Source organism: Electrophorus electricus, chromosome 15 (genome assembly GCF_013358815.1).
Source record: "Electrophorus electricus isolate fEleEle1 chromosome 15, fEleEle1.pri, whole genome shotgun sequence".
Lineage (NCBI taxonomy): Eukaryota > Metazoa > Chordata > Actinopteri > Gymnotiformes > Gymnotidae > Electrophorus > Electrophorus electricus.
The window spans coordinates 17,755,889-17,780,161 of NC_049549.1; the positions used below are offsets into that span (position 1 = coordinate 17,755,889).

Sequence of the window (24,273 nt, forward strand, 5' to 3'; positions counted from 1 at the left end):
ACACTAGATCTGCTATGAAATAATAGAATACACACTAGATCTACTATGAAATAATGGAATACACATTAGATATGCTAGGAGAGAATGGAATATACACTAGATCTGCTATGAAATAATAGAATACACACTAGATCTGCTATGACAGAATGGAATACACACTAGATCTGCTATGACAGAATGGAATACACACTAGATCTGCTATGAAATATAGAATACACACTAGATCTACTATGAAATAATAGAATACACATTAGATCTGCTAGGAGAGAATGAAATACACACTAGATCTGCTAAGAGATAATAGAATACACACTAGATCTGCTATGAAATAATAGAATACACATTAGATCTGCTAGGAGAGAATGGAATACACACTAGATCTGCTATGACAGACTGGAATACACACTAGATCTGCTATAAAATAATAGAATACACATTAGATCTGCTAGGAGAGAATAGAATACACACTAGATCTGCTATGACAGAATGGAATACACACTAGATCTGCTATGAAATAATAGAATACACATTAGATCTGCTAGGAGAGAATGGAATACACACTAGATCTGCTATGACAGAATGGAATACACACTAGATCTGCTATGAGAGAATGGAATACACACTAGATCTGCTATGACAGAATGGAATACACACTAGATCTGCTATGAAATAATAGAATACACACTAGATCTGCTATGAAATAATAGAATACACATTAGATCTGCTAGGAGAGAATGGAATACACACTAGATCTGCTATGAAATAATAGAATACACACTAGATCTGATATGACAGAATGGAATACACACTAGATCTGCTATGAAATAATAGAATACACATTAGATCTGCTAGGAGAGAATGGAATACACACTAGATCTGCTATGACAGAATGGAATACACACTAGATCTGCTATGAGAGAATGGAATACACACTAGATCTGCTATGACAGAATGGAATACACACTAGATCTGCTATGAAATAATAGAATACACACTAGATCTACTATGAAATAATAGAATACACATTAGATCTGCTAGGAGAGAATGGAATACACACTAGATCTGCTATGAAATAATAGAATACACACTAGATCTACTACGAAATAATAGAATACACATTAGATCTGCTAGGAGAGAATGGAATACACACTAGATCTGCTATGAAATAATAGAATACACACTAGATCTACTATGAAATAATAGAATACACGTTAGATCTGCTAGGAGAGAATGGAATACACACTAGATCTGCTATGACAGAATGGAATACACACTAGATCTGCTATGAAATAATAGAATACACACTAGATCTGCTATGACAGAATGGAATACACACTAGATCTGCTATGACAGAATGGAATACACACTAGATCTGCTATGACAGAATAGAATACACACTAGATCTGCTATGAAATAATAGAATACACACTAGATCTACTATGAAATAATAGAATACACATTAGATCTGCTAGGAGAGAATGGAATACACACTAGATCTGCTATGAAATAATAGAATACACACTAGATCTACTACGAAATAATAGAATACACATTAGATCTGCTAGGAGAGAATGGAATACACACTAGATCTGCTATGAAATAATAGAATACACACTAGATCTACTATGAAATAATAGAATACACATTAGATCTGCTAGGAGAGAATGGAATACACACTAGATCTGCTATGAAATAATAGAATACACACTAGATCTACTATGAAATAATAGAATACACATTAGATCTGCTATGACAGAATGGAATACACACTAGATCTGCTATGAAATAATAGAATACACACTAGATCTGCTATGAAATAATAGAATACACATTAGATCTGCTAGGAGAGAATGGAATACACACTAGATCTGCTATGACAGAATGGAATACACACTAGATCTGCTATGACAGAATGGAATACACACTAGATCTGCTATGACAGAATAGAATACACACTAGATCTGCTATGAAATAATAGAATACACACTAGAGCTACTATGAAATAATAGAATACACATTAGATCTGCTAGGAGAGAATGGAATACACACTAGATCTGCTATGAAATAATAGAATACACACTAGATCTACTATGAAATAATAGAATACACATTAGATCTGCTATGACAGAATGGAATACACACTAGATCTGCTATGAAATAATAGAATACACACTAGATCTACTATGAAATAATAGAATACACATTAGATCTGCTAGGAGAGAATGGAATACACACTAGATCTGCTATGAAATAATAGAATACACACTAGATCTACTATGAAATAATAGAATACACATTAGATCTGCTAGGAGAGAATGGAATACACACTAGATCTGCTATGAAATAATAGAATACACACTAGATCTACTATGAAATAATAGAATACACATTAGATCTGCTAGGAGAGAATGGAATACGCACTAGATCTGCTATGAAATAATAGAATACACACTAGAACTGCTATGACAGAATGGAATACAAACTAGATCTGCTATGAAATAATAGAATACACACTAGATCTGCTATGAAATAATAGAATACACATTAGATCTGCTATGAGAGAATGGAATACACACTAGATCTGCTATGAAATAATAGAATACACATTAGATCTGCTATGAGAGAATGGATTACACACTAGATCTGCTATGACAAAATGGAATACACACTAGCTCTGCTATGAAATAATAGAATACACACTAGATCTGCTATGACAGAATGGAATACACACAAGATCTGCTATGAAATAATAGAATACACATTAGATCTGCTATGAGAGAATGGATTACACACTAGATCTGCTATGACAAAATGGAATACACACTAGCTCTGCTATGAAATAATAGAATACACACTAGATCTGCTATGACAGAATGGAATACACACAAGATCTGCTATGAAATAATAGAATACACATTAGATCTGCTATGAGAGAATGGATTACACACTAGATCTGCTATGACAAAATGGAATACACACTAGCTCTGCTATGAAATAATAGAATACACACTAGATCTGCTATGACAGAATGGAATACACACTAGATCTGCTATGAAAAAATAGAATACACACTAGATCTGCTATGAAATAATAGAATACACATTAGACTTGCTATTAAATAATAATAAAATACACACTAGATCTGTTATGACAGAATGGAATACACACTAGATCTGCTATGACAGAATGGAATACATTAGGTTGGAATTTTGAATCCCAGCTTTTTGTGCTGAAATCCAAAGACAACACAAAAACAGATCCAACAATGCGGTACTACACTAAGTTCCTCACCAGAGTACCTAACTTAACTCACTGCTACACATTACCGCCAAACCACAAGAGGCGCTAGCCACCTTCAGCAGAACGGATGGCTGGGAATAGGCATGGATGCAGCTGTATAACTGTCCATTAGAGAAAACACCGGCAGCTCCCACTGCAGTGTAATACATGACACACCCACTGCAATGTAGCAAATGACACTCACGCTGCAGAATAATACACAACACTCACACAGCAGTGTAATACACAACACTCCCGCTGCAGTGTAATACATGACACCCACATTGCAGTGTAATACACAACACTCACACTGCAGTGTAATACACGACACACACACTGCAGTGTAATACACGACACTCACAGTGCAGTGTAAGGTATAACACTCACACTGCAGTGTAATACATGACACACACACTGCAGTGTAATGCACAACACACAGATCTACAGATCTGGTCCATACAAGCCAGCAGCGTTGGGTGAGAGGTAAACATTCATAGCCATTGCTGAAGGTGATTGCACAGTGACAGTAAGCTTCTACCCTTTGAGCTGAGCATGCAAGCACAACATTTCGTGTGTGTGTGTCTGCCTTTGTTTGATCTACCTTTAATGGGCAGAGTTTTGGAATAATATCTACAGACACGGTTAATATATGAGTGTAAATTTGACCTTTAAAAAGCCTTTTTAGACCTGCAAATATGAATTTGTCAATTCAAAGGATTTAAATAATTATTTAAGCAAAACTGCAAAAATGTTCAACAATGTCAAAAATTCAACGTTTCTGCAGGGTCTACATAAAACATGTGTGCAATTTTAACATTTAGCACAGAATAAATCATGGAGCTGGGGGGTTTTCGTGGCTGCCCTGAGCACTTCATCCTGGATTTAAATGGAAAACATCACAAAAGGGCCCCTCAGTTTCAAAAGTGTGCAGTTTCTCAAGCATTCCTTCAATAGCTCCCCAGCACGCAGCATTGTTGAAAAATGATCTTCTTCTTAAGAAACAATGACTAGGACATAAAATAAAGTGCCACGTTATGTAAGAACATTTGCAGATGCATCTCAGTGAGAGCCAAGCGCTCAACCCACCCCAGGACACGTGTCTCCTCAGAGGACGTCACATTTCCCAAAAATTGAACCCTTCACAGATGTCCACTCTTAAGGAGGAACGGTTGTCTGTGAGGTACGGGAGAGCCCAGACAGGGCAGGCTGGGAGACGACTTTATTTGGGCATTTTTCCATCGAGACTATTACAAGTAGGAGGGCCAAAACACAGGCGGACAGGGTCAGTCTAGGAAAATCCATAGTCGCATATCCAGGAACATATCCAAATACACAGCAAAACTAAACAGATCCCAATCTAGAAACACTAGTGCTTAAACAAGATGTAGTAAACCACTGTAGAAATGCAAGGAGAACATACGGTTTATTTTAGCACCACTGTGTACTATCAAAGAGGGCAGCGGGGGGGTCAGGAGGAGGCTGACCTCCGGAGGGGCCGACGAGGGTGAAGCCAGAGCAGAGTTTCCCCAAACAGACACTCCATGACACAGATTTAAATTCGTTTCATTCATCCATTTTACTTATGACAGAAAAACATCTAAAAACAGCAGCATCGGGAATTTTTTGTGTCCATTGTAAATATATAAACCTTAAAAAAAATAAATAGCTTTATTAGGAAGCCATTAGTAAAAAACAACAGAATGGCCCTTCATTGAAGGAATAATGTGGAATGCCATTTCTGTTATACTGTATGTCCAATACATTTAATATACATGTGTAGGAATGATCAATATATGGTTAACTCATGTTCCAACAGTAATGGAGGTCGGTGCTCACCAGTTTAGTCTTATGTGGGCAAATATTTTAAAGAGCTGATTATGTTTACAACCACAATTCTTCACATGTGCAGGAAATGCACCATGTCCCAAACATCACTAAGCAGGAAGTAGCCCATGTCATATCAGGCTGCACTTCCTCACAATTTTCACAGCAAGTCGCACAAGTCTTAACAGCTAACGTGTTTACGCTGAAACTAAACAGTGTTGTGTAGACTACAAACATTAATTCTGGATCAACATCAAAGTCTCTCACTTTATAATAAGTATTCCGAAATGCATTTCACCAAGATAATCACAAACCTTTACAAAATATAGTGTGAACTGTACGACTTGATAAAAATCATTTTGTGGGGTCATAAATGGAAACCAGACAATACAGTAAATGAAAGAACTTTGCACCTTTAGTGGTTAGCAAAAATGAAAGAGTTTGTTTTATAACACACGTAAAAGCTAAAAAAGTAAAAAATATCAGAACATTCATAACCAGTAAATGAAGCCATTAGCACCTTGACAGTATAAGGGGAAACATTATTTCATTTTGTAACATGGTATGATATGAAATTCTAGAAAATAAATATTGTTTTCTCATTAGTAAAATAATATTTAGAATTATGGAACCATGTGAATGTATACATTTATTTTAAAGAAGCTGCAGAAATGATGAGTTATGTAATATGCATCCCAAATACAGTAATGGGTGAATGATTAAATCATATGAGAGAAGCTTCACTGCACTGAAAGGAAGGAGAATTGATGTAAAGCTGATATCCCTGATGAGGTAGATCACTATGAGAAACCAAAACAGTGCTTCTAAAGAAACGCTGTGAAGAGCACTGTGGAGAAACGCTTTGTCTAAACAGGCCATGCTATCCCGACTGGTTTAGTCTTACCCCAGAACTGAGTCGTCTTGCTTTACTTTAATGCCCTGTCAGGATGGTTAGCGGCTCATTGCTGGATGTTCCTACAGAAACTTGTGGACTGGCCATGTTTTTGAAGACCTTACTGGCACTCCTGGTACATACATTCTCCAGATACTGGCATGGGTTGCTTGGTAGGGTCGCACTTCTCCTCCTCAACTGGCTTCCCAGTGTAATCAACGCAGACTGTGCTCCGGCGGCGTTCCCCACGGCCACACGTGCGTGAGCAGGAGGACCAGGGGCCAGTTTGCCACATAGGGCACGGCAGATCTGCACAGGGTCTGATGTCCGCTGGTCTCAGGCCCTTATCACAGACGCTTGAGTAGAAGCCGGCATCGTCCTTGCAGTCCACACTTCTCCTGGACCAGCCCGAGCCACAACTCCGCGAGCACTCGGACCAGTCCCCCAGGACCCATTGTGGGACACCGAAAGGGTGGATGGCATGGACCCACATCTTCCTGTCTTTGGGTCTCCCGAAGGAGACGCCCTTGGGGATGAAGAATGTGTATTTGACCTTGGGCAGGCTGGCCTCCCTGGCGGTGGACAGCAGCTGAACAGTGACGGCCTCGCGGAGCTGCCGAAAGCTCTGAATCCTCTCCAGGGTGGTGTCTGAGCCGCTGTACTTAAGGACAGCACCCCGGGCAGGGATGTCCTGCTCCACGGTGGACACTGAGAAGTTCCCATTCAGTATATACTCGCCGTTCTCACGTTTGACTGCCAGGTAGTTTCCATCGTGTTTTATGCCCTTGTGACTCCGCTGTTTGATGTCAATGTTGGTTGCTCCAAGTGGGATGGTTACAATATCACTGTATCCTTGACTAAAGCAGAAGAGATTAAATCATAGTCATCAAAACCTGAACATATTCCAACAGCACCAATTATGACACAGCAGTAAATGCATGTGCATTAAATGTCCTTTGGGAGACTCACATGACTTTGTTGTATGAGCCAGATATCTTCCTACAGCTAAGGCCATCCCCACCACACACACCGCACTTGTCGAGCTTCTTGCTGGAGCCGATCTGGAGGTCACAGCCAGCTTTGATACACTGGCCCTGGACACAGATTGATGTGGTGTCTGGACTGCATGCTGTTCCATCAATTACCTGGAGATAGATATGTACATTTAAAACCTTTCACAAAGCTAAGACAGCTTTATTGATTAGTACCTTTTATCTAATTAAATGCTAATTTCAGGGGTCATGAAATTAATAACCGAAAGCTTATTAATAACTGAAAGCATACCTTAGCTTGAAATACTTTAAACTCACTGCTGCCTCGTGCTCTGCAGAAGAGTTTGCATCTGTCCCGTGGAGATACTCCAGCGTATTTTGGTATCCATTGCTTGACATTTCCATGGATATCAAAGTGATTGGGATTGTTATACTTCTCGCACTGTTCTTCACGGAAACTCTTCCCTATAATCAACCAGGATTTGATGTAAAATGAGAACTCGAAGAGCAAAACTGTAAAAGCAACACTGTGGAAATATTCCAGTTCACAGCTCAGTAACAGTTATTGTTTTCCCCCAACATGGAATTCCCCTTGGGGGTCCCTGTTCTCGAATTCACCCATTTTAAACTCAGGACTTGTTAATTAGCTGATGAGTTGACACTGGAGTGTTGAGTATATTGAAACACTAAAACTATTCTTAGTATAGGAGTACTGCAGGGGTACTGCAACACTGTTTAGAGGGTAGCTAACCACTGGGGAATCCTTCTCTCTAGAGTGGACCCCAGCACTGAGGAACCCTCGTCTGTAGAGTGGACCCCAGCACTAGGGAACCTTTCTCTGCAGAGTGGACCCCAGCACTGAGGAACCCTCGTCTGTAGAGTGGACCCCAGCACTGAGGAACCCTCGTCTGTAGAGTGGACCCCAGCACTGAGGAACCCTCGTCTGTAGAGTGGACCCCAGCACTGGGGAACCCTTCTCTCTAGAGTGGACCCCAGCACTGGGGAACCCTTCTCTCTAGAGTGGACCCCAGCACTGAGGAACCTTCGTCTGTAGAGTGGACCGCAGCACTGGGGAACCCTCGTCTGTAGAGTGGACCCCAGCACTGGGGAACCCTCATCTGTAGAGTGGACCCCAGCACTGGGGAACCCTCATCTGTAGAGTGGACCGCAGCACTGGGGAACCCTTCTCTCTAGAGTGGACCCTAGCACTGGGGAACCCTCGTCTGTAGAGTGGACCCCAGCACTGGGGAACCCTCATCTGTAGAGTGGACCGCAGCACTGGGGAACCCTTCTCTCTAGAGTGGACCCCAGCACTGGGGAACCCTCGTCTGTAGAGTGGACCCCAGCACTGAGGAACCCTCGTCTGTAGAGTGGACCCCAGCACTGGGGAACCCTCTTCTGTAGAGTGCACCCCAGCACTGGGGAACCCTTCTCTGTACAGTAACTCACCATGTCCACTTTCACAGGCCTGAGTGTTGCAGGAGTGGTATCGTGCCCTCTGTCCCTCGCAGTAGCGTCCTCCGTTTTGAGGAGCTGGCCGGTTGCACTCCCTGTAGGAGAATCTCACCCCGCCTCCACAGGAGCGGGAGCAGGTCTGCCATGCGCCCCAATCCCCCCAGCTGCCATCCACAGGCACCTGCAGCCACAGGACCAGGAATAACGCTCACCTAATTGCGCTAGGACACAATGACTAGTCATGTGTATGCTGTTTAGTTTCAATCCTGCCTTCTGGCGTGTGTTGCAGCCTACTGAGTTGTTTTCATTTTACATTACAGTCTTCACAAAAAATGTCAACATAGTATTAAGTAGCCGTATAGTAAAGTATTACTAGTATCTATGCTAAGAAAGGAAATTTGTTGGAATAACCTATAAATGACAAAACACGCTGATAAAACAATGTTTTCTCTGTAACATCCTGGGTGGTATTTTACCTTAGGCTTCATCACCTCCTCAGAAGCAGTGCACACACTGTCCAGGCAGGTCCTGTCCGGGCCGCAGGGCGTGCCGTCGGCCCACGGCAGACTCCCGTTCCTGGTGGTGCACGTAGCCTGGCCTGCCCGCTGGCACCAGAGCTGGGTGCATGCCTCATCAGCCGAGGCATTACGGCAGGACAAGTAGCCCTCCCCGAAGGCCTGCCGGCACTGGCGGTCCAGGCCGTATGCCAAACCGGGCAGTTCCATAGGTAAAGGCACAGTGTTCTCAGGGGCATCCAGCAGACAGTCCCCTGATTTGAAATCACGAGAGAGAGAGTATGGAAATGAAGGCTTTTATTTTGAATGCAAAAATCAATCAATAATTATATAACATATTTTAACCAGCATGGTTCATTATACCCACATTAATATACTATAAGTACGGCTATATTAAGTACGGCTTGGCATGAAACACCATGCTTCAAGACTCATGGAAGACAAGCATGGAGACTATTCTCTGTCCTGGCTCCTAGATTGTGGAACGAACTTCCTCTGGCTGTCTGGACAGCAGAGTCCCTTGCAATCTTCAAATGCAGACTGAATACCATGAGATGACCACTGATACTGCTCCTATGTTGACTAACTAAATCTCTAGTACTTACTGTAAGGTATTGTTTATTATATTTATTGTTGTCTGTTACAGAGCTTATATGTGTTTTGCACTTCTAGGCATCAGCACTGATCCCTGTACTTGAACAGTATTTTAGTTCATTGGTATGTTGGACTCTAACCTACTGTACTGTAGTAGGATGTACTCTATGAGGAAATGACAAAGCATTTTTGTAAGTTGCTCTAGATAAGAGCTAAATGGCATAAATGTAAATGTAAATGCACTATAAACAGAAAGAACTCCCTGTATATAATTTTAATGGTAATACTAACAAACTTATAATAATAATAATAATAATAATAATATAATAATAATAATAATAATTCTACTAATAAAATTAAAAAGGACTGTAAAACTTACAGCAAGCACAAGAAGTTTGAGCAAACACAGGGCTTGCAATCTAACCTCTACAAATATTTTGCAAAGAAAGTCTTGACGAGGTTATAGACTAACATATTCAGTGTTCAGCTGCTGGGTGTGAGTGGTGAGCATACCGTGCCCGTTGTCGAAGAACTCTGTGATGTAGAAAGCACTGCAGGGGGACCAGGGAGAGGACTGATTGAAGCCGACAAACACAGGAGCCATAATGTGATGCAGACGGAGGTGTCCGAAGTGCCTCTCGCAGTTCTTGGAGTCGTCATGAGGCATGCTCAGTACATGTCCTGCCCAAGTGACATCACGTTAGTGCACTCGCGGAAACCTGTGGATGGCTCCACAGCCAAATTCACGGAAACACGATACATCTGTTATTAGGCACTGGGAGGACGCACACCTAGCTCGTGGGCTATCGTAAAGGACGCCTGGAGTCCACTGTCCTCAATCACGAAACAGCTCCTTTTGGGGTCACACACTGTCCCCACATCAGCCACTCCTAGTGTGTCACAACTTTGATGGCCACAGATGTCCTGGGAGACAATAAAATCAAAACGAAATGTGTTCATCTCTCCACATAATGAAGAGAGTGAGCCATTTCTGTCAGTGTTTCCACAATAGATTTCAGACAATCAATATTTCTGGAAGACAGCAAGCATATCAAGTGACAGTGGTGTCTGGGACATTGGGCCTTGCATGGCTCTCAGTCGCCAGAAGTTATACAGCCCCACATGATTTCGATCATAAGCTGGACAGGGTGCAGATAGTGAATCACACTCGTGTGTGTGTGTGTGTGTGTGTGTGTGTGTGTGTGTGTGTGTGTGTGTGTGTGTGTGTGCACCTTACGTGGGACCACCACAGCTGCACAGACTGCACAGAGGGCATTCAGGGCAGGATGAAGCCGACCTGGCCCCTCACCTCTCTGGTGAGCAGCAGAGCCGTGTCATAGTGCTCCGGGTGCCAATGGCTGGAGGGGTTGAACAGCTGCTGCCAGGAGCAGAAGCTGCGTAGGGTCAAGCCTCCGTTGCTGGAGACGGATGGTCCAAGCTCTTCATCTTCTACGATCATCATCTTCACCACCACCACATTCAGAGAGTTTTTGATGCTGGAGTGTTTGTAGATCTGAGCAGCGACCGACACCAGGGTCAACACGTAGAGCTGGTAGAAGTGAGAAGGTCATACGTGTTACTCCTCAACTCCTTAAGAAGGTCATATGTATTACTCTGTACTCAAGGTAATTGACTAATAATCAGAAGGTTGCCAGTTCAATTCCCACCACCACCAAATTCCCACTGTTGGGCTCCTGAGTAAGACCCTTAACCCTCAATTACTGAAGTAGTACTTAGACATAATTGTAAGTTGCTCTGGATAAAAGTGTCAGCTAAATGTTATAAATGTAAACAATATTAGCTTACATAATTATGGGAGCACATTAGCTATCTGAGAGCAAAATAAAGCAGAAGAAGCCAGAGTTGGATTTATCACAATAATCACATGCATTTATTACATTGGGGAGCAGTGTGCTGAATTCACATAACCCTCTTTGCTTAAACCAGAAGTTGCAACTAGACTGTCAGTGGCACATGAGGTCAGAGTTGTACCACACCAATACTTTAGCACATTAATGTTATTGTTGGAAAATACACAATGAGGAATCCATTAGCGCATGCAGTTCTGTGACTTCGTATTCGCAAAAAAACACAAAGAAAAAACAAAGAAAACAAAGAAAATCGATGTTTTCCTCTGTCCAAATGCTGCGTGTATTTACACATATCCCTATTATTCATGTTCTGTGAAAACTTAAAACCCATAACGTAAATGCATAAATGTGTCCGTCTGAAATCAAGGATTGATTGATTGATTGATTGATTGATTAGCAGAACGAAACCTGTTGAAACAGAGGTATATCCGGTTAGTATTTGACATTATTGAAGTGTTTCCAAACGTATCTTAAACATATATCGTTAAATATATTAGTATTGTTTGTAAAGGACGCGTTACCCAAGATCAAAATGACCAAGGTTATTCAAAGTTAGAAAATAAGTATGCGTATCTTCTTGAGGTATGTCTTCTGACAAACTGTTTGCATGTCTTCTGGATTAGCAAAAAGGAAACGGTTACTCGCCTTTATCTCGTCTCCATAAAATCTTAACATGGAAGCGTCCGCGACCACCAACGTTTCAATAAATCTTGGCGCGGACACAAAGCGTCTGCGCCTGGGCGACATTTGGCTAACCAGGGCTTCATTAATTACAGACGGTCCGAGATAAGGGCCATCCTCTGTTCGACCGAACGACGGGCTTGTTTCCATAAAGGTTTTTTTATTTCTTTTTCTCTTGATGAGATGCAGCTGTTCAATGGAACTCTCGTTTATTTCCGAGCCAAAATGTCTTGGTTCAATCTGATACTCTTCACCGTCTAAAATAAATGATCCCCAAATCCCGTGACAAAGGCTTACAGCAACGACAGAATCCTTTCTGAAGTCGACAGTCCCGGTAAAGAAACAGCCTCTCAGTTCCACATCGTCCTCTGCAGTTTTATTCATGCTCTTATGGACAGCCGTCCATCTGCTGGCATACACCTGTCTGTCAGCCTTCCCCGGAGTTTCCGAGGTGCCATCTGTCTTGATGCGATAAACCTTCAGTGTGGGAGAGATGAAGCTGTTATCCGGAGTTAAATTTAGTGTAAAGTCCCGACCAAAAGCTGTAAGCCTGAAACGTGAATGTTTTCCGCTCTTCGTTCCTGCTCCCGTCAACCGAACGGGAACAATTTCCTCAGCTTCAAACAACTGGGACAAGCAAATGTTGACCAGACAGCCCGCCAACAAGAACCCCCACGGCGAGCGCATTTTACTAAACAGGTGCACCTTTGTTGCGCATCCGCTTGGGGAATAGTTTTTGCCAGTCACTATTGTACAGCTGTGTTTTAACTTCTCTAAAGCCGCTGGTAATTCCTCACAGCGCGTGACAGCCTTGCTCTAAAAAGAATTCCAATTACTGACGCAGAGCCTGATTACGGAGCGCGTGCCCTCGTCATTGGACGTCCCGGGGTTCACTGCGCTCGCGGGTAAAGCTCGTCCTGGGGTCGCGCAACACCCTGGCGCTCCTCACACTCTGCCGACAGCGACGCTAGCATTTATACCTTCGCATCCTCCTGAAAATGAAGGGCTTTGCGCTGTTTTTAATATCCAGCGCAGCAATATTCTCTCCTCCCACTAGTAACTGAGCGAAAAAAGTCTGGCTCACGCTAGTCCAATGAAAGCGGAGGGCATTCCCTCTTCCCAAACAGCCAAGTGGAGGAGCTATTATTAGTCTGTTTAGAAGTTACTCTTCAAAAGCAGTGATATGTTTCACCGGTGTCCAAAGCCACTATCTACTCGGATAATATTTCTGGGCCTACAGTCAGAAGGTGCGTCTCAAATAGATTAGAGCCAATATAAATGTAAAACGATTAGTCAAAAATAATCAGCTGCAGATTTCCATACGGAGTTCATACGGATAACTGGTGGAATCTAAACGTGATTGTGTCGCAGAGATTTAAGAGGAGCGCCCAGCGCCATCTGTGTAGAAGTAACATACTTCCACAAGGGGGCAGTATGGTGTTTTACACGCACTACACAACGTTGAGCGCTTCAATGTAGCTATTTTAAAAGTTTCTGTTTCGATTGTTTTTAATCAGCTCATATTTCGTTGATGAGACTAAATTTAGTTGATGAGACTAAATTTAGTTAGGTTAGAAACGGCTTGAAGTGTTTTGTAGACCAATAGAAACAACAGCGTCTCTGTTGTAGGAGATGCGCATCGTAGTGCAGAGAAAAGAGTTTTAAAAGAAGGAGAGGCGAAAAGAGCAAAAAAAATAGTGCAAAATGTCAGTTATGTTGTGTGAATGCGTGAGGGTGCACACACACTATCGGATCATTCATGGCACTTGGGACGTGACTTTGAGTAGGAGCCTTATCGATAAACGATTTACACGTATTGGTTTGTAACAAATAAATAACATAAGTAAGATGATGCACAATAACATACAAAATGTCTTCTCCAGTTTTGGTACGGTAATTGCAATCTCAATTTATTGAATTTATCCTGACAACTACAGATCGATCGATCTATCTATCTATCTATCTATCTATCTATCTATCTATCTATCTATCTATCTATCTATCTATCTATCTATCTATCTATCCATCCATCCATCCATCCATCCATCCATCCATCCATCCATCCATCCATCCATCCATCCATCTAATCACACACACACACACACACACAACTTCGCAGTGATATAGCATGTAGGCTAAATTAACCCTGATGCCTTTTCAGTTTTTCCATGAGTCAACGCCACGCCCAAGCCCTGCACTCCTCGTGAGGCGCACGTGCTTGAAGTTAACGTCTGGGTAGCGACAAGTGGCCAAGGTTTCAAATGAACCACGCGCCACGTCCAGTGAACTTTCTCCTGTACCTCCCAAAACTCTGTTCACAATGTATGATGTTTAGAAATGGCACAGAGGAGTAAACCTGGCAGAGGACGGAAGTGTCTTCACAGGCTAATGCACCATGGATTATTTACGGAGATACGTCTGTGCACAGATATAAAGGAATGCAATTAGAGTACCACATTTTCTTAAATTGTATTTTTGAAGGACAGCTGCGTAGGAATAACAATGTTCGTCGGTTTTCTGTTTTTCCTTTTGAATATCCCGCTTTTTGCTCATTTATACTTCTGTATGGAAATCGATTTTTGTGAGCCTGTGCAACTTGACCATGAAAACGCGTCATCTCAGAGTGACGGCATAAGAAATCACATTGTATTTAAAATAAGCGCTTTTAAACAGGATTTCTATCTAAACGTATTACCGGACTCCAGCTTTCTTGCACCTGATGTCACGCATGAAAATCATCTCTCCACAACAGCTACTTCAGTGTCTGATCTACGGCGATGCTTTTACTCTGGAGACGTTAATTCAGACGCCTCTTCCTTTACAAGCATCAGTGTGTGCAGAGGTGTCCAGGGAGCTTTCTTTTACAAAGGCATGGAGTATCATTTCTGGTACAGAGGGAACGAAACGGCAGAAGCACTTATGCCAAGTGCAGAAAAGACACACATGATACGCCGGCAAAGGCGCGCGGTTAACCCCGACGCATCTTCCCGATGTGGAGTGTCTTCTGATGTCAACCGTCCTCTCGTGAAGTCGCTGGAGAAATACTGGCATACGAAGGGGCACGCGAAAAACCCAACAGAGTGTGTGCTGAAAGGCAGGGCGAGATCTAAGAGGTTTGCGTCTCTATCTAGATATATCGAGGTCTTGATCGTTGCCGATGAATCCATGGCGAAGTTCCATGGCGAAGACCTCGAGCATTACCTTCTGACCCTTATGTCAGTAGCCGCAACGCTGTACAAGCACCCCAGCATTTTAAATGACATTAACATTGTGGTGGTGAAGTTCTTGGTGATTGAGGAGCCCGAGGAAGGGCCTAAAATCTCCAGCAACGCGGCACTGTCGCTGCGTAACTTCTGCACATGGCAAAAGAAGTTCAACAGGATGAACGACAAACACCCCGAGCACTGGGACACGGCCATCTTATTCACTAAACAGGTAGGCGGCTCTGACGCTCTAGCTCGAGAGGGCTCTGCCCTGACGGCTCTCATTAGTGATACCGTGTACGCCTACACATTATACGGCAGGTGCACTGACACTCAGGCCAGCGAAAATTAGCATTAAAAAGTATATTAAAACATTCAGCTTCAGGATTTCATTTACGGTTAAAAAAATTAAAAATAAAAAAATTATAAAATAATTATACCGCATTATACATGGGTTATAACAAAAGCCTGAGAGAATACTGTAAACGATCGTAGAAAAGTCATAGAACCTGGCTCCACTGGTCGAGGGGCCACGTGATCGCTGCTTTCTCTTTGAACAAGGCATGAGGCACAAAAATATAAATTAACTGCAACAGGCTGATTTATGTGGTTCGCTTGATGTGCAGTTGGTTACATTAGTTATTAAAACTAACACAGTTTAATATACCAGCAAATAAATGAAATGCATGCATGGTCTACAATATTATCACAAGTCAATTTATGCTACTGTTGAAATAAAAAGAAATATTAAAATCCAGAAAGAAACAAAACCTCATAAATGTATGGTTGTTGCAGACAATGATCACAAGCGCCAAACAAGGTTTTTATAAACTATATGATTAAGGGAAAGCTATGAAATTCGTCTCTGTGTGTTTCTTTGTGTGTGTGCATGTGTGTGTGTGTGTGTGTGTGTGTGTGTGTGTGTGTGTGTGTGTGTGTGTGTGTGTGTGTGTGTGTGCGCGTGTGTGTGTGTGCGCATGTGTGTGTGTATGCATGTGTGTGTGTGCGTGCGTGCAAGCGTGTGTGTGTGTGTGTGCGCGCGTGACTGCATGCATGTGTGTGTATATATGTGTGTGTCAGTGTTTACGTACTAGGGAGAAACAGGTGGACTTACACTGATCGTTTCTCTGTGGCCATGTCTATCCTAACTAAACAATGTTTATAGACATTCTAGACCACCCTCGCTGGTTACTGCAGAACTGTTCTTCCTGTTATTTAGTCCGACATTAAAATTTCACACTTGTCTAGAACCGATCCTTCACACCACACATCACCAGACAGATCCGTCACACCACACATCACCAGACAGAGCCTTCAGATCACACATCACCAGACAGATCCTTCACACCACACATCACCAGACAGATCCCTTACACCACACATCAATGTGCTTCACTCTGTCTGTGGTGTAACTCAATACATCTCTCACATTAGTGTATTAACCCTTTCAGTTGGACGAACGCACATGCTCAAAACATTAACACATGAATCATATCCTCTATTGAAACACATCACTGGGTACAGTTCATGTTCTTTCCTTGAATTCTAACAGGACTTGTGTGGGGCTACCACCTGTGACACTCTGGGCATGGCCGATGTTGGGACCATGTGTGATCCCAAAAGAAGCTGTTCGGTCATCGAGGATGACGGTCTCCCCTCAGCCTTCACCACGGCACACGAGCTAGGTAAGCCCATCGCCTTACTACCTTATAAGGGCATCTGTAGGTATTCATATGCGCTGAGATGAAACGTGGCCCACGGGCTCCTACTGGTGATGGAGATGGGAGGAAAATGACAGGCTTTGACCTTAAATGAACCCTGTGTTCTCAAAGCCACTATACTTGGTGCAATGAAATCAAACTCAGCACTCAAGGGTTCAGTGTTGTCTTAGTTCGACAGCTTACTCTGTTAAAATCAGGTCCCAGAAACCTACAGTCGTGCACTTGTTACTAATGACAAAATACAGTTATACAGATAACACGAAGGGGAAACATAAAAACTCTTAAAACAGTAAAAATAATGCACTCATCCCAGTCACCGCTGTGATGTCTCTTGTCCAGGGCATGTCCTCAGTATGCCCCATGACAACGTGAAGGCGTGTGAAGAGGTGTTTGGAACACTGAAGGACAACCACATGATGTCTCCTACCCTCACCCATGTTGACCGCAGCAATCCCTGGTCCGTCTGCAGCGCCGCCATCGTCACAGATTTCCTGGACAGCGGCCACGGTCAGTGCGCACAGCCTGCAGCCATCATTAACCCTGCCGCACAGTATTGTGGGTCTCTGATGACATGCAAGCTATGCTAACACACACTTCCCAATTTCCTACTAAAACAAAAGGAGCTGGACAATGTCATGTGACTTCAGCTGCAAAGCTGATTGGAGAAGGCAACAGGATGAGGGCAGCTGCCTTTTGCTGTCTCAAAACTATTACTGCATGCCACAGTCAAAATGGACCTAGCTTAAAACAGCAAATGTTTATTGTTCCCATTTATTGTCGTTTATTGTTCTCTGACATGTAGTTATTCCACTGAGAAAAATCAAAAGGCAACACTCTTATAAAGCAATCTACAATTACCAGTGAATGTTGCATCATGTGGGCAAATTCTTGTTTCAAAGACAGAATTTGTATAATGTCATCTACAAAAAGGTTACATTTAATTTAATTTTAACTGTAGTGTAATATGTACTAACACGGCCCTGGCCTATGTCTATAAGCTGACTGTCTACTGGACCAGCCCCAGAAACTGCTGCCTCTACCAGAAGACCCTCCAGGACTGGCTTACAGCCTCAGCCGCCAGTGCGAGTTGGCCTTTGGCTCTGGGTCCAAGCCCTGCCCTTACATGCAGGCATGCGCCAAGCTGTGGTGCACAGGAAAGACCAGGGGACATCTGGTGTGCCAGACGCGCCACTTCCCCTGGGCCGACGGCACCAGCTGTGCTAACAACAAGATATGCTACAGAGGAGCTTGTGCTGACAGAAGCGTCACCACCACATCCAAGGTGAGAGTGCCAGTATGGCCTGATCGAATCATCTGAACAGGATTCTGTTGTCTGATACAAGTCTTTTTCTAAACCAAATACATAAAATATTAAAGATCCTTGACATGAAGTATTGAGGTAATAATACAGATCAGCTAATGTTTCTTCTCAACAGCGTGGATAGTTTCCAGATCAGACAGGATGCACAGGCTATGCATGTTTTGGTTTCACAGGTGGATGGGCAGTGGGGTAAGTGGAGGCCATATGGATTGTGTTCGCGATCGTGTGGAGGAGGAGTCCAGCTGGCCAAGAGGGATTGCAACAGCCCTGTTCCTGAACACGGGGGTAACTACTGCCAAGGCCAGCGTGTGAAGTTTCGCTCCTGCCGTCTGGAGCCGTGTCCAGCTTCAGGTACGCCGGCTCTAATTCTTTTAGACGTTTTTCACATGCACAAAGGGCAGACTGATTTGCATAAGTTTCTATTTGTTTGTGACACGGAGAGGTTGAATGTGTACATATGTGATGTTGTACCACTGTTGGCAGGGAAGAGTTTTCGTGAGGAGCAGTGTGAGAGCTTCAGTGGCTTCAGTCTCAACACCAACAGGCTCAGCTCCTCCGTTACCTGGGTGCCTAAATACTCCGGAATCTCCCTGAAGGACAGGTGCAAGCTTATCTGCAGAGCCAATGGAACAGGGTACTTCTATATGCTTTCCCCGAAGGTATGGAAGCCCCTATTTCTGCGAGTTCTACCTGAAATAGCATAGAAAACAGCCATGTTTCAGAGGAAATGAGGAAGCCTAATTAGAAATGGTGGGATATCTGTCTGGATTAGAAATGAACATGTGGTTTGAGAGGGAGCAGAGCTGGTCAGGTCATTAACACTGTGGTGGGAGAGGAGAGAGAGAAAGAAGTCCCATAGAGTGTTATACAGCTGTAGTTTATCAGACCACAGTGTTTACACGACCAGCGCAGAATAAACCAATCACAGGCTGCGATAGTGCCTCTGGTTGAGTAGCTGGTGTGTTATGTTCAAGCTACTACCTTCAGAAAAAATCTGTATAAGTAAAGCGCTTTTGGCTGTATATGTGACTGTTGGACTGGTCTCTGCTAGCAAGCTGAAAATGCATTAGCCATCTTAGTGGAGTGTGTGACTGTGTTTCATCGGCATAAACAGGTCGTGGACGGAACACTCTGCTCGCCCGACACCTCGGCCGTCTGCGTTCAGGGGAAGTGCATCAAGGCAGGTTGTGATGGCAAGCTGAGCTCCAACGTGAAGTTTGACAAGTGTGGAGTGTGTGGAGGAGATGAGCAGAACTGCAGAAAGGTGTCTGGAGTGTTCACCAAACCCATGTAAGCTTCGTGCTCAGCATCTATGCAGTGAGAATATGGAGGGAGTCAGTTGATCTCAAGCAAACCAATGATTTCTGACCCAAGACCATTGTTTTCCAGACATGGATATAACTTTGTGGTGACCATACCTGTTGGAGCCTCAAATGTGGACATCAGACAACGTGGCTACCGGGGTTTGGTAAATGACGACAACTACTTAGCTATCAAGAACGTCCACGGTGAGTATCTCCTCAATGGGAACTATGTGGTGTCCGCAGTGGAGAGGGACATCATTGTGAAGGGCAGCCTGCTTCGCTACAGTGGGACGTCCACAGCGGTGGAGACACTGCAGGCTGCCAGACCACTGCTGGAGCCCCTGACTGTGGAGGTGCTGTCAGTGGGCAAAATGACACCTCCTCGAGTACGATACTCCTACTACCTGACCAAGGATAGCAAGGAGGAGAAGCTCCCAAAGAAGGGAGAGAGAATCCATGACCAGAAAAGCATCCTCGTAGAAAGGTGGAGAAAGGTGGAGACAAAGAAGCCAGCCTATCAGAAGCCCTCCAGTCAGTGGGTGACTGGTGACTGGGAAGAATGTTCTGTGAGCTGTGGAAACGGCTTCCAGAAAAGACTTGTCCAGTGTCTGGACAGAGAAGGGAAAGTTGCCGCATACTGTGACAGTGTCCAACGGCCCAGTGCCATCAGGGTGTGTGGTGACCCCTGCCCCATCTGGAGTATTGGCGAATGGTCCGCTTGCTCCAAAAGCTGCGGAAAAGGCTTCAGGAAACGGATTCTGCGCTGCATCACTCCAGGTGGTCTGCTCCTTCCCAGACACCACTGCTCTGGCCAGAGGAAGCCCCAGGAGCTAGACTTCTGCACTGTTCGAGCCTGCCAGTGATTTGGTGTGACTCCTTAGGAACCCATTCAAGTGTTAAGTTGCAGGCACATACTATGGGACCAAATCTTTCTTGATTTGCTTCAATTGTTGTTCCCGGAGCCTCGTGGTGCCTCACGTTTAGAACACAAGCAAGGTGACAAATGGGACAGACAAGGAAGTGATCGGAGAGTCGGAGAAACAGCTCTGGTGTCTTTTATGTGATGATTTGAAGTCACACACAGGCTACCTCTAAATGTATCTGAACTGCAGAATACAAGTTATACAAAGATCAAAAAAGTAGCAAAGCTCATGTGATAAAATACCCTCTTAATGTAAAAAAGTCCCCAAAACACAGAAATCCATATTACACAGAACACAATGTCTTCATTAGGGATAGTGTCTATATATGCTTAGGTCTATATATAGATTTGAATTCATATAATTTCTATGAGGTAAATGTGAAGCAAATTGTATGCAAAATATGCAAATGTATACAAAATATGCAAACGGTATGTCAAATATAGGGCTGTGTGGTACTTGCACTACAGAATATTTTTGTATTTGCAAATCAAGATTAGTTAAAGATAGTTATATGGTTGTACCTCTTTATGTACAACTATATATATATATATATATATATATATATATATATATATATATATATATATATATATATATATATATTTAAAGCATTTCAAATCATTGTAAGTAATATTTGTTACTGTATTTAAACTTCAAAGCACACATTGTAGTACTTAAAATCTCATTGACTGAGCATTTCAAAGTTGTGTTACGATATGGCTCTACCAGTCAGTAAACACTATACCTGTGCCCGAAATAGTCATGATGGCGATATTACACTTGTCTCATAGAGGAAACTGAAATAATACCTGTGAATCCTGTAGAGAAACATCTTGCATAATTATGTTTAACCAAATGGCCTCAAGTGGTAACATTTAGAGCAGTAAGGTACAAAATGTACCTATTAGCGGTAGTATTTGGGAACCAGTGATGACATGTGTAATGACATGTGTAATGACATGTGTAATGACGTGTGGTAACATGTGTAATAACGTGTGACGACGTGTAATGACGTGTAATAACATGATGACATTAATGACGTGTGATGACATGTGTAATGACATGTGTAATGACGTGTGGTAACATGTGTAATGACGTGTGACGACGTGTAATGACGTGTAATAACGTGATGACATGTAATGACGTGTAATGACATGTGTAATGTTCAGCTGTTTGCTGATATAGGTTGTGGCACTTAAAAGTACTGCAGAATGCAAACCGTCTTTGTGTTTCCCATGACAGTGAACTGGGCCAAATTTAACAGGCAGAAGTTTCAGGAAGTATATTCTCACAATTCTCTCTGCTCTTTTGGGGCTGTTCTTCCCTGTACTCTGACTGTGTAACTCCTGTGTAAGACTATATGGCAGAAACAGTCTTACATAAACACTTCAAACATTACATTTATTGATAGTTTTCTTAAATAGTAAAATATTCCTCTTTAAAATTGTCAGTTGCTGTGTTTTCACTCCGACTGATTGGACCGCATCTCATAGCAGCTACATTCATCATGAGCGCCTTTGCTAAGTCATCCAGTTCTTTTTTTCCATGCATCTGAACCACTGAACAGTGTTCTTGTGTGTGTGTGTCTCTGTGTGTCTCTCTGTGTGTGCATCTCTGTGTGTGTGTGTCTGTGTGTGTGTATGTGTGTACTAGATCAGATCTCTGCTGTACCTGAGATGATATTTACTGTCTAGTGTAGGTAAGACTTATTCACAGTGGTTGCTGTTTTATGACTTCTGTTAAGTCTTTCTTTTGCAGTCTGGCTCTTTTTTGAGAAATTATGCAACAATTCATACCCAATGTTCATACAGCAAGATGCACTTCAGTTTTCTTACTGATGTCCTCCTTTGTATACTGTGTATACATTCATCTAACTGTGCATAAATAAACTTACATTTAAATGACATATCTGAGCTTGCATATGGATGCATCTGACGTAAGGTGCATCACCATGTGTGTCTCAGTGCTGTTCTACGGGCTGGATCATTTAGCTGGGCTGAGGTCCCTAAGCTCCCTGACAAACAGAAGAGACTTCCTCCTCAGTTAGTCACACTAGAATTCTGTCGAAGCATCTGTCTCTGCTAAAACCAGCTCCAGCCAAGCTACCTCATGCTGAATAATCCCCATTCCATTGTCAGTGAGAGCTGGACCCTTCCCCGTGTTTTATACATCTCACTGCACGTGGAGCTGGAATCTGGGCTGCTAGCTGCTTGAGCCTGAAACAACGCAAACAAGCATCCAGAAGGAGCCCTTGGTCCACCATTCACAGAACCCAATGCACAAATGCAGATTTAGAAACATGAAAGGTGGATAAGGACATTTCTTATTCACAGGCATCAAATGCACGGACTCAATAAGGGGTCAGTTCTGAGATATGTAATGTTTGTAATATTAGCCCTTCAGAGTGATGTGTGTTGCAGTAATAATTAGTGCCATGATCTCTGACAGCTATCCAGCATTCCTTTAGGTCAGTCTCTGTGCGTTAGTGCTTTTCTAATAAGGTTTCCCTCTGATGGTGGTCAGCTGTCTGTTAATTCCTTGCTTCCACAGGTCCAAAGTCTGTTGTCCAGTTTGACAAGATAAAATGATGATTGTAAGGAAATGATTTAAAATACAAAGCGCACAGACTAAAGAAATCCCAGTGCAAAATAACATTTTTTATTTCCAAAAAATTAAAAGTAACTGTTATCTTTATGCTTGTGAAAACACAGCCGATCTACACAGGACTGCAAAAGGTGCTTTGAGTTCTGATAGTGATAAGACTGTGGTGACATTCAGGTGCATGGAAACAAACCCAGAAGCCTTTTTCATTGCTATTAAACCAGTGCATCACTGAGGGGAGACGGGGCTTTCATTAGGAGAGGTCAACCACACACAGGGTGAGGTCAGCTCTGTTACCTCGTGACAAACCACACACAGGACAAGGTTATGGCTTCAACACGCAAGAAGGACCTAATATCTTGATTTCATGATTACATGCAAACAATAATGTTTTAATATAATTCTGAAATAACATTTTGGACACATGAAGCACACTTGGGATACTACTGTTGAATGCTATGTCCTGTTACTGATCAGTCATGTAAAAGCATTTGTTACTGAAGCTGAAACAACCCACAAGGTAGACTAAAGAAGGTGAACACTGGCTTGTAACCTGCATCAAACATTTCTCCCCCAGCCGGCCTCTGCTTCCCAACCTTTCACCCTTTGTAAAAGCCAACGCTGCCTCTCTTTTCCCAGCAGACATCACATGGTCACACTAAATATTTTCCGGGGCTTCGAGTCCATTGTGCTGTCGAGCTGACCGAACCCACTCTTCAGCCCTGCACACACCCAGAAACAAATCTACGTGACCACCGTTACAGATGCCAATGCAGACAGATGGTCATAGTAGAGGCTTCTGTAGGAGGCTGAAGTTTAGATACATCATGGAAGATATTGTGTGTGCGTGTGTGTGTGTGTGTGTGTGTGTGTGTGTGTGTGTGTGTGTGTGTGTGTGTGTGTGTGTGTGTGTGTGTGTGTGTGTGTGTGTGTGTGTCTTTTGAGGGGGGAATACAAGGAGATAGGTTTCTGGGGAAGGCTTCATGTTGCTGTATGCTATTAGACATGAATTCATATTTGTAACTTTGCCAGTGTGGTAGTAAAGAGCACAGCCTCCCACATTCTTGGTGCCGCCAGTCCACTTTGAGGCAGCAGGA

The 24,273-nt window shown here is 42.9% G+C and overlaps 3 protein-coding genes across 3 annotated transcripts in view; 1 reads left to right on the forward strand and 2 right to left on the reverse strand.

Moving 5' to 3' along the window:
• Positions 1-6,085, reverse strand: part of si:ch211-213d14.1 (uncharacterized protein C11orf53 homolog) — a 25,631-nt gene extending 19,546 nt beyond the window's left edge. Inside the window, exon 1 of the mRNA XM_027021262.2 lies at positions 6,008-6,085. The gene's annotated coding sequence lies outside the window, so the exon portion shown is untranslated. The remainder of the gene's footprint in view (positions 1-6,007) is intronic.
• Positions 4,837-13,069, reverse strand: LOC113584384 (A disintegrin and metalloproteinase with thrombospondin motifs 8). Its single transcript, XM_027021258.2, has 9 exons — positions 12,068-13,069; positions 10,861-11,100; positions 10,343-10,475; positions 10,065-10,232; positions 8,919-9,211; positions 8,437-8,623; positions 7,280-7,452; positions 6,965-7,140; positions 4,837-6,852 (listed from the first exon to the last, which is right to left on the reverse strand). Exons 1-9 carry the CDS (start codon positions 12,788-12,790, stop codon positions 6,117-6,119), a joined length of 2,829 nt encoding a protein of 942 aa, XP_026877059.2. The 5' UTR covers positions 12,791-13,069; the 3' UTR covers positions 4,837-6,116.
• A 1,310-nt stretch (positions 13,070-14,379) lies between these two features.
• Positions 14,380-21,072, forward strand: LOC113584366 (A disintegrin and metalloproteinase with thrombospondin motifs 15). The gene is made up of 8 exons (XM_027021207.2): positions 14,380-15,538; positions 16,859-16,991; positions 17,367-17,534; positions 18,026-18,309; positions 18,522-18,699; positions 18,832-19,007; positions 19,463-19,638; positions 19,738-21,072. The coding sequence occupies exons 1-8, from the start codon at positions 14,606-14,608 to the stop codon at positions 20,513-20,515; spliced, it is 2,826 nt and encodes a 941-aa protein (XP_026877008.2). The 5' UTR covers positions 14,380-14,605; the 3' UTR covers positions 20,516-21,072.
• The last annotated feature ends 3,201 nt before the right edge of the window (positions 21,073-24,273 follow it).

Excerpts from the sequence above, each read along its gene's own strand:
- LOC113584366 (XM_027021207.2), top strand. The coding sequence starts at position 14,606 with ATGTTCGTCGGTTTTCTGTTTTTCCTTTTGAATATCCCGCTTTTTGCT. Across the intron at positions 18,700-18,831 it reads GGAGCCGTGTCCAGCTTCAG|GGAAGAGTTTTCGTGAGGAG; the intron begins GTACGCCGGCTC and ends CACTGTTGGCAG. Across the intron at positions 19,008-19,462 it reads TCTATATGCTTTCCCCGAAG|GTCGTGGACGGAACACTCTG; the intron begins GTATGGAAGCCC and ends CGGCATAAACAG.
- LOC113584384 (XM_027021258.2), bottom strand. The coding sequence starts at position 12,790 with ATGCGCTCGCCGTGGGGGTTCTTGTTGGCGGGCTGTCTGGTCAACATT. Across the intron at positions 10,233-10,342 it reads TACGATAGCCCACGAGCTAG|GACATGTACTGAGCATGCCT; the intron begins GTGTGCGTCCTC and ends TCACTTGGGCAG. Across the intron at positions 8,624-8,918 it reads AGGAGGTGATGAAGCCTAAG|GTGCCTGTGGATGGCAGCTG; the intron begins GTAAAATACCAC and ends CTGTGGCTGCAG.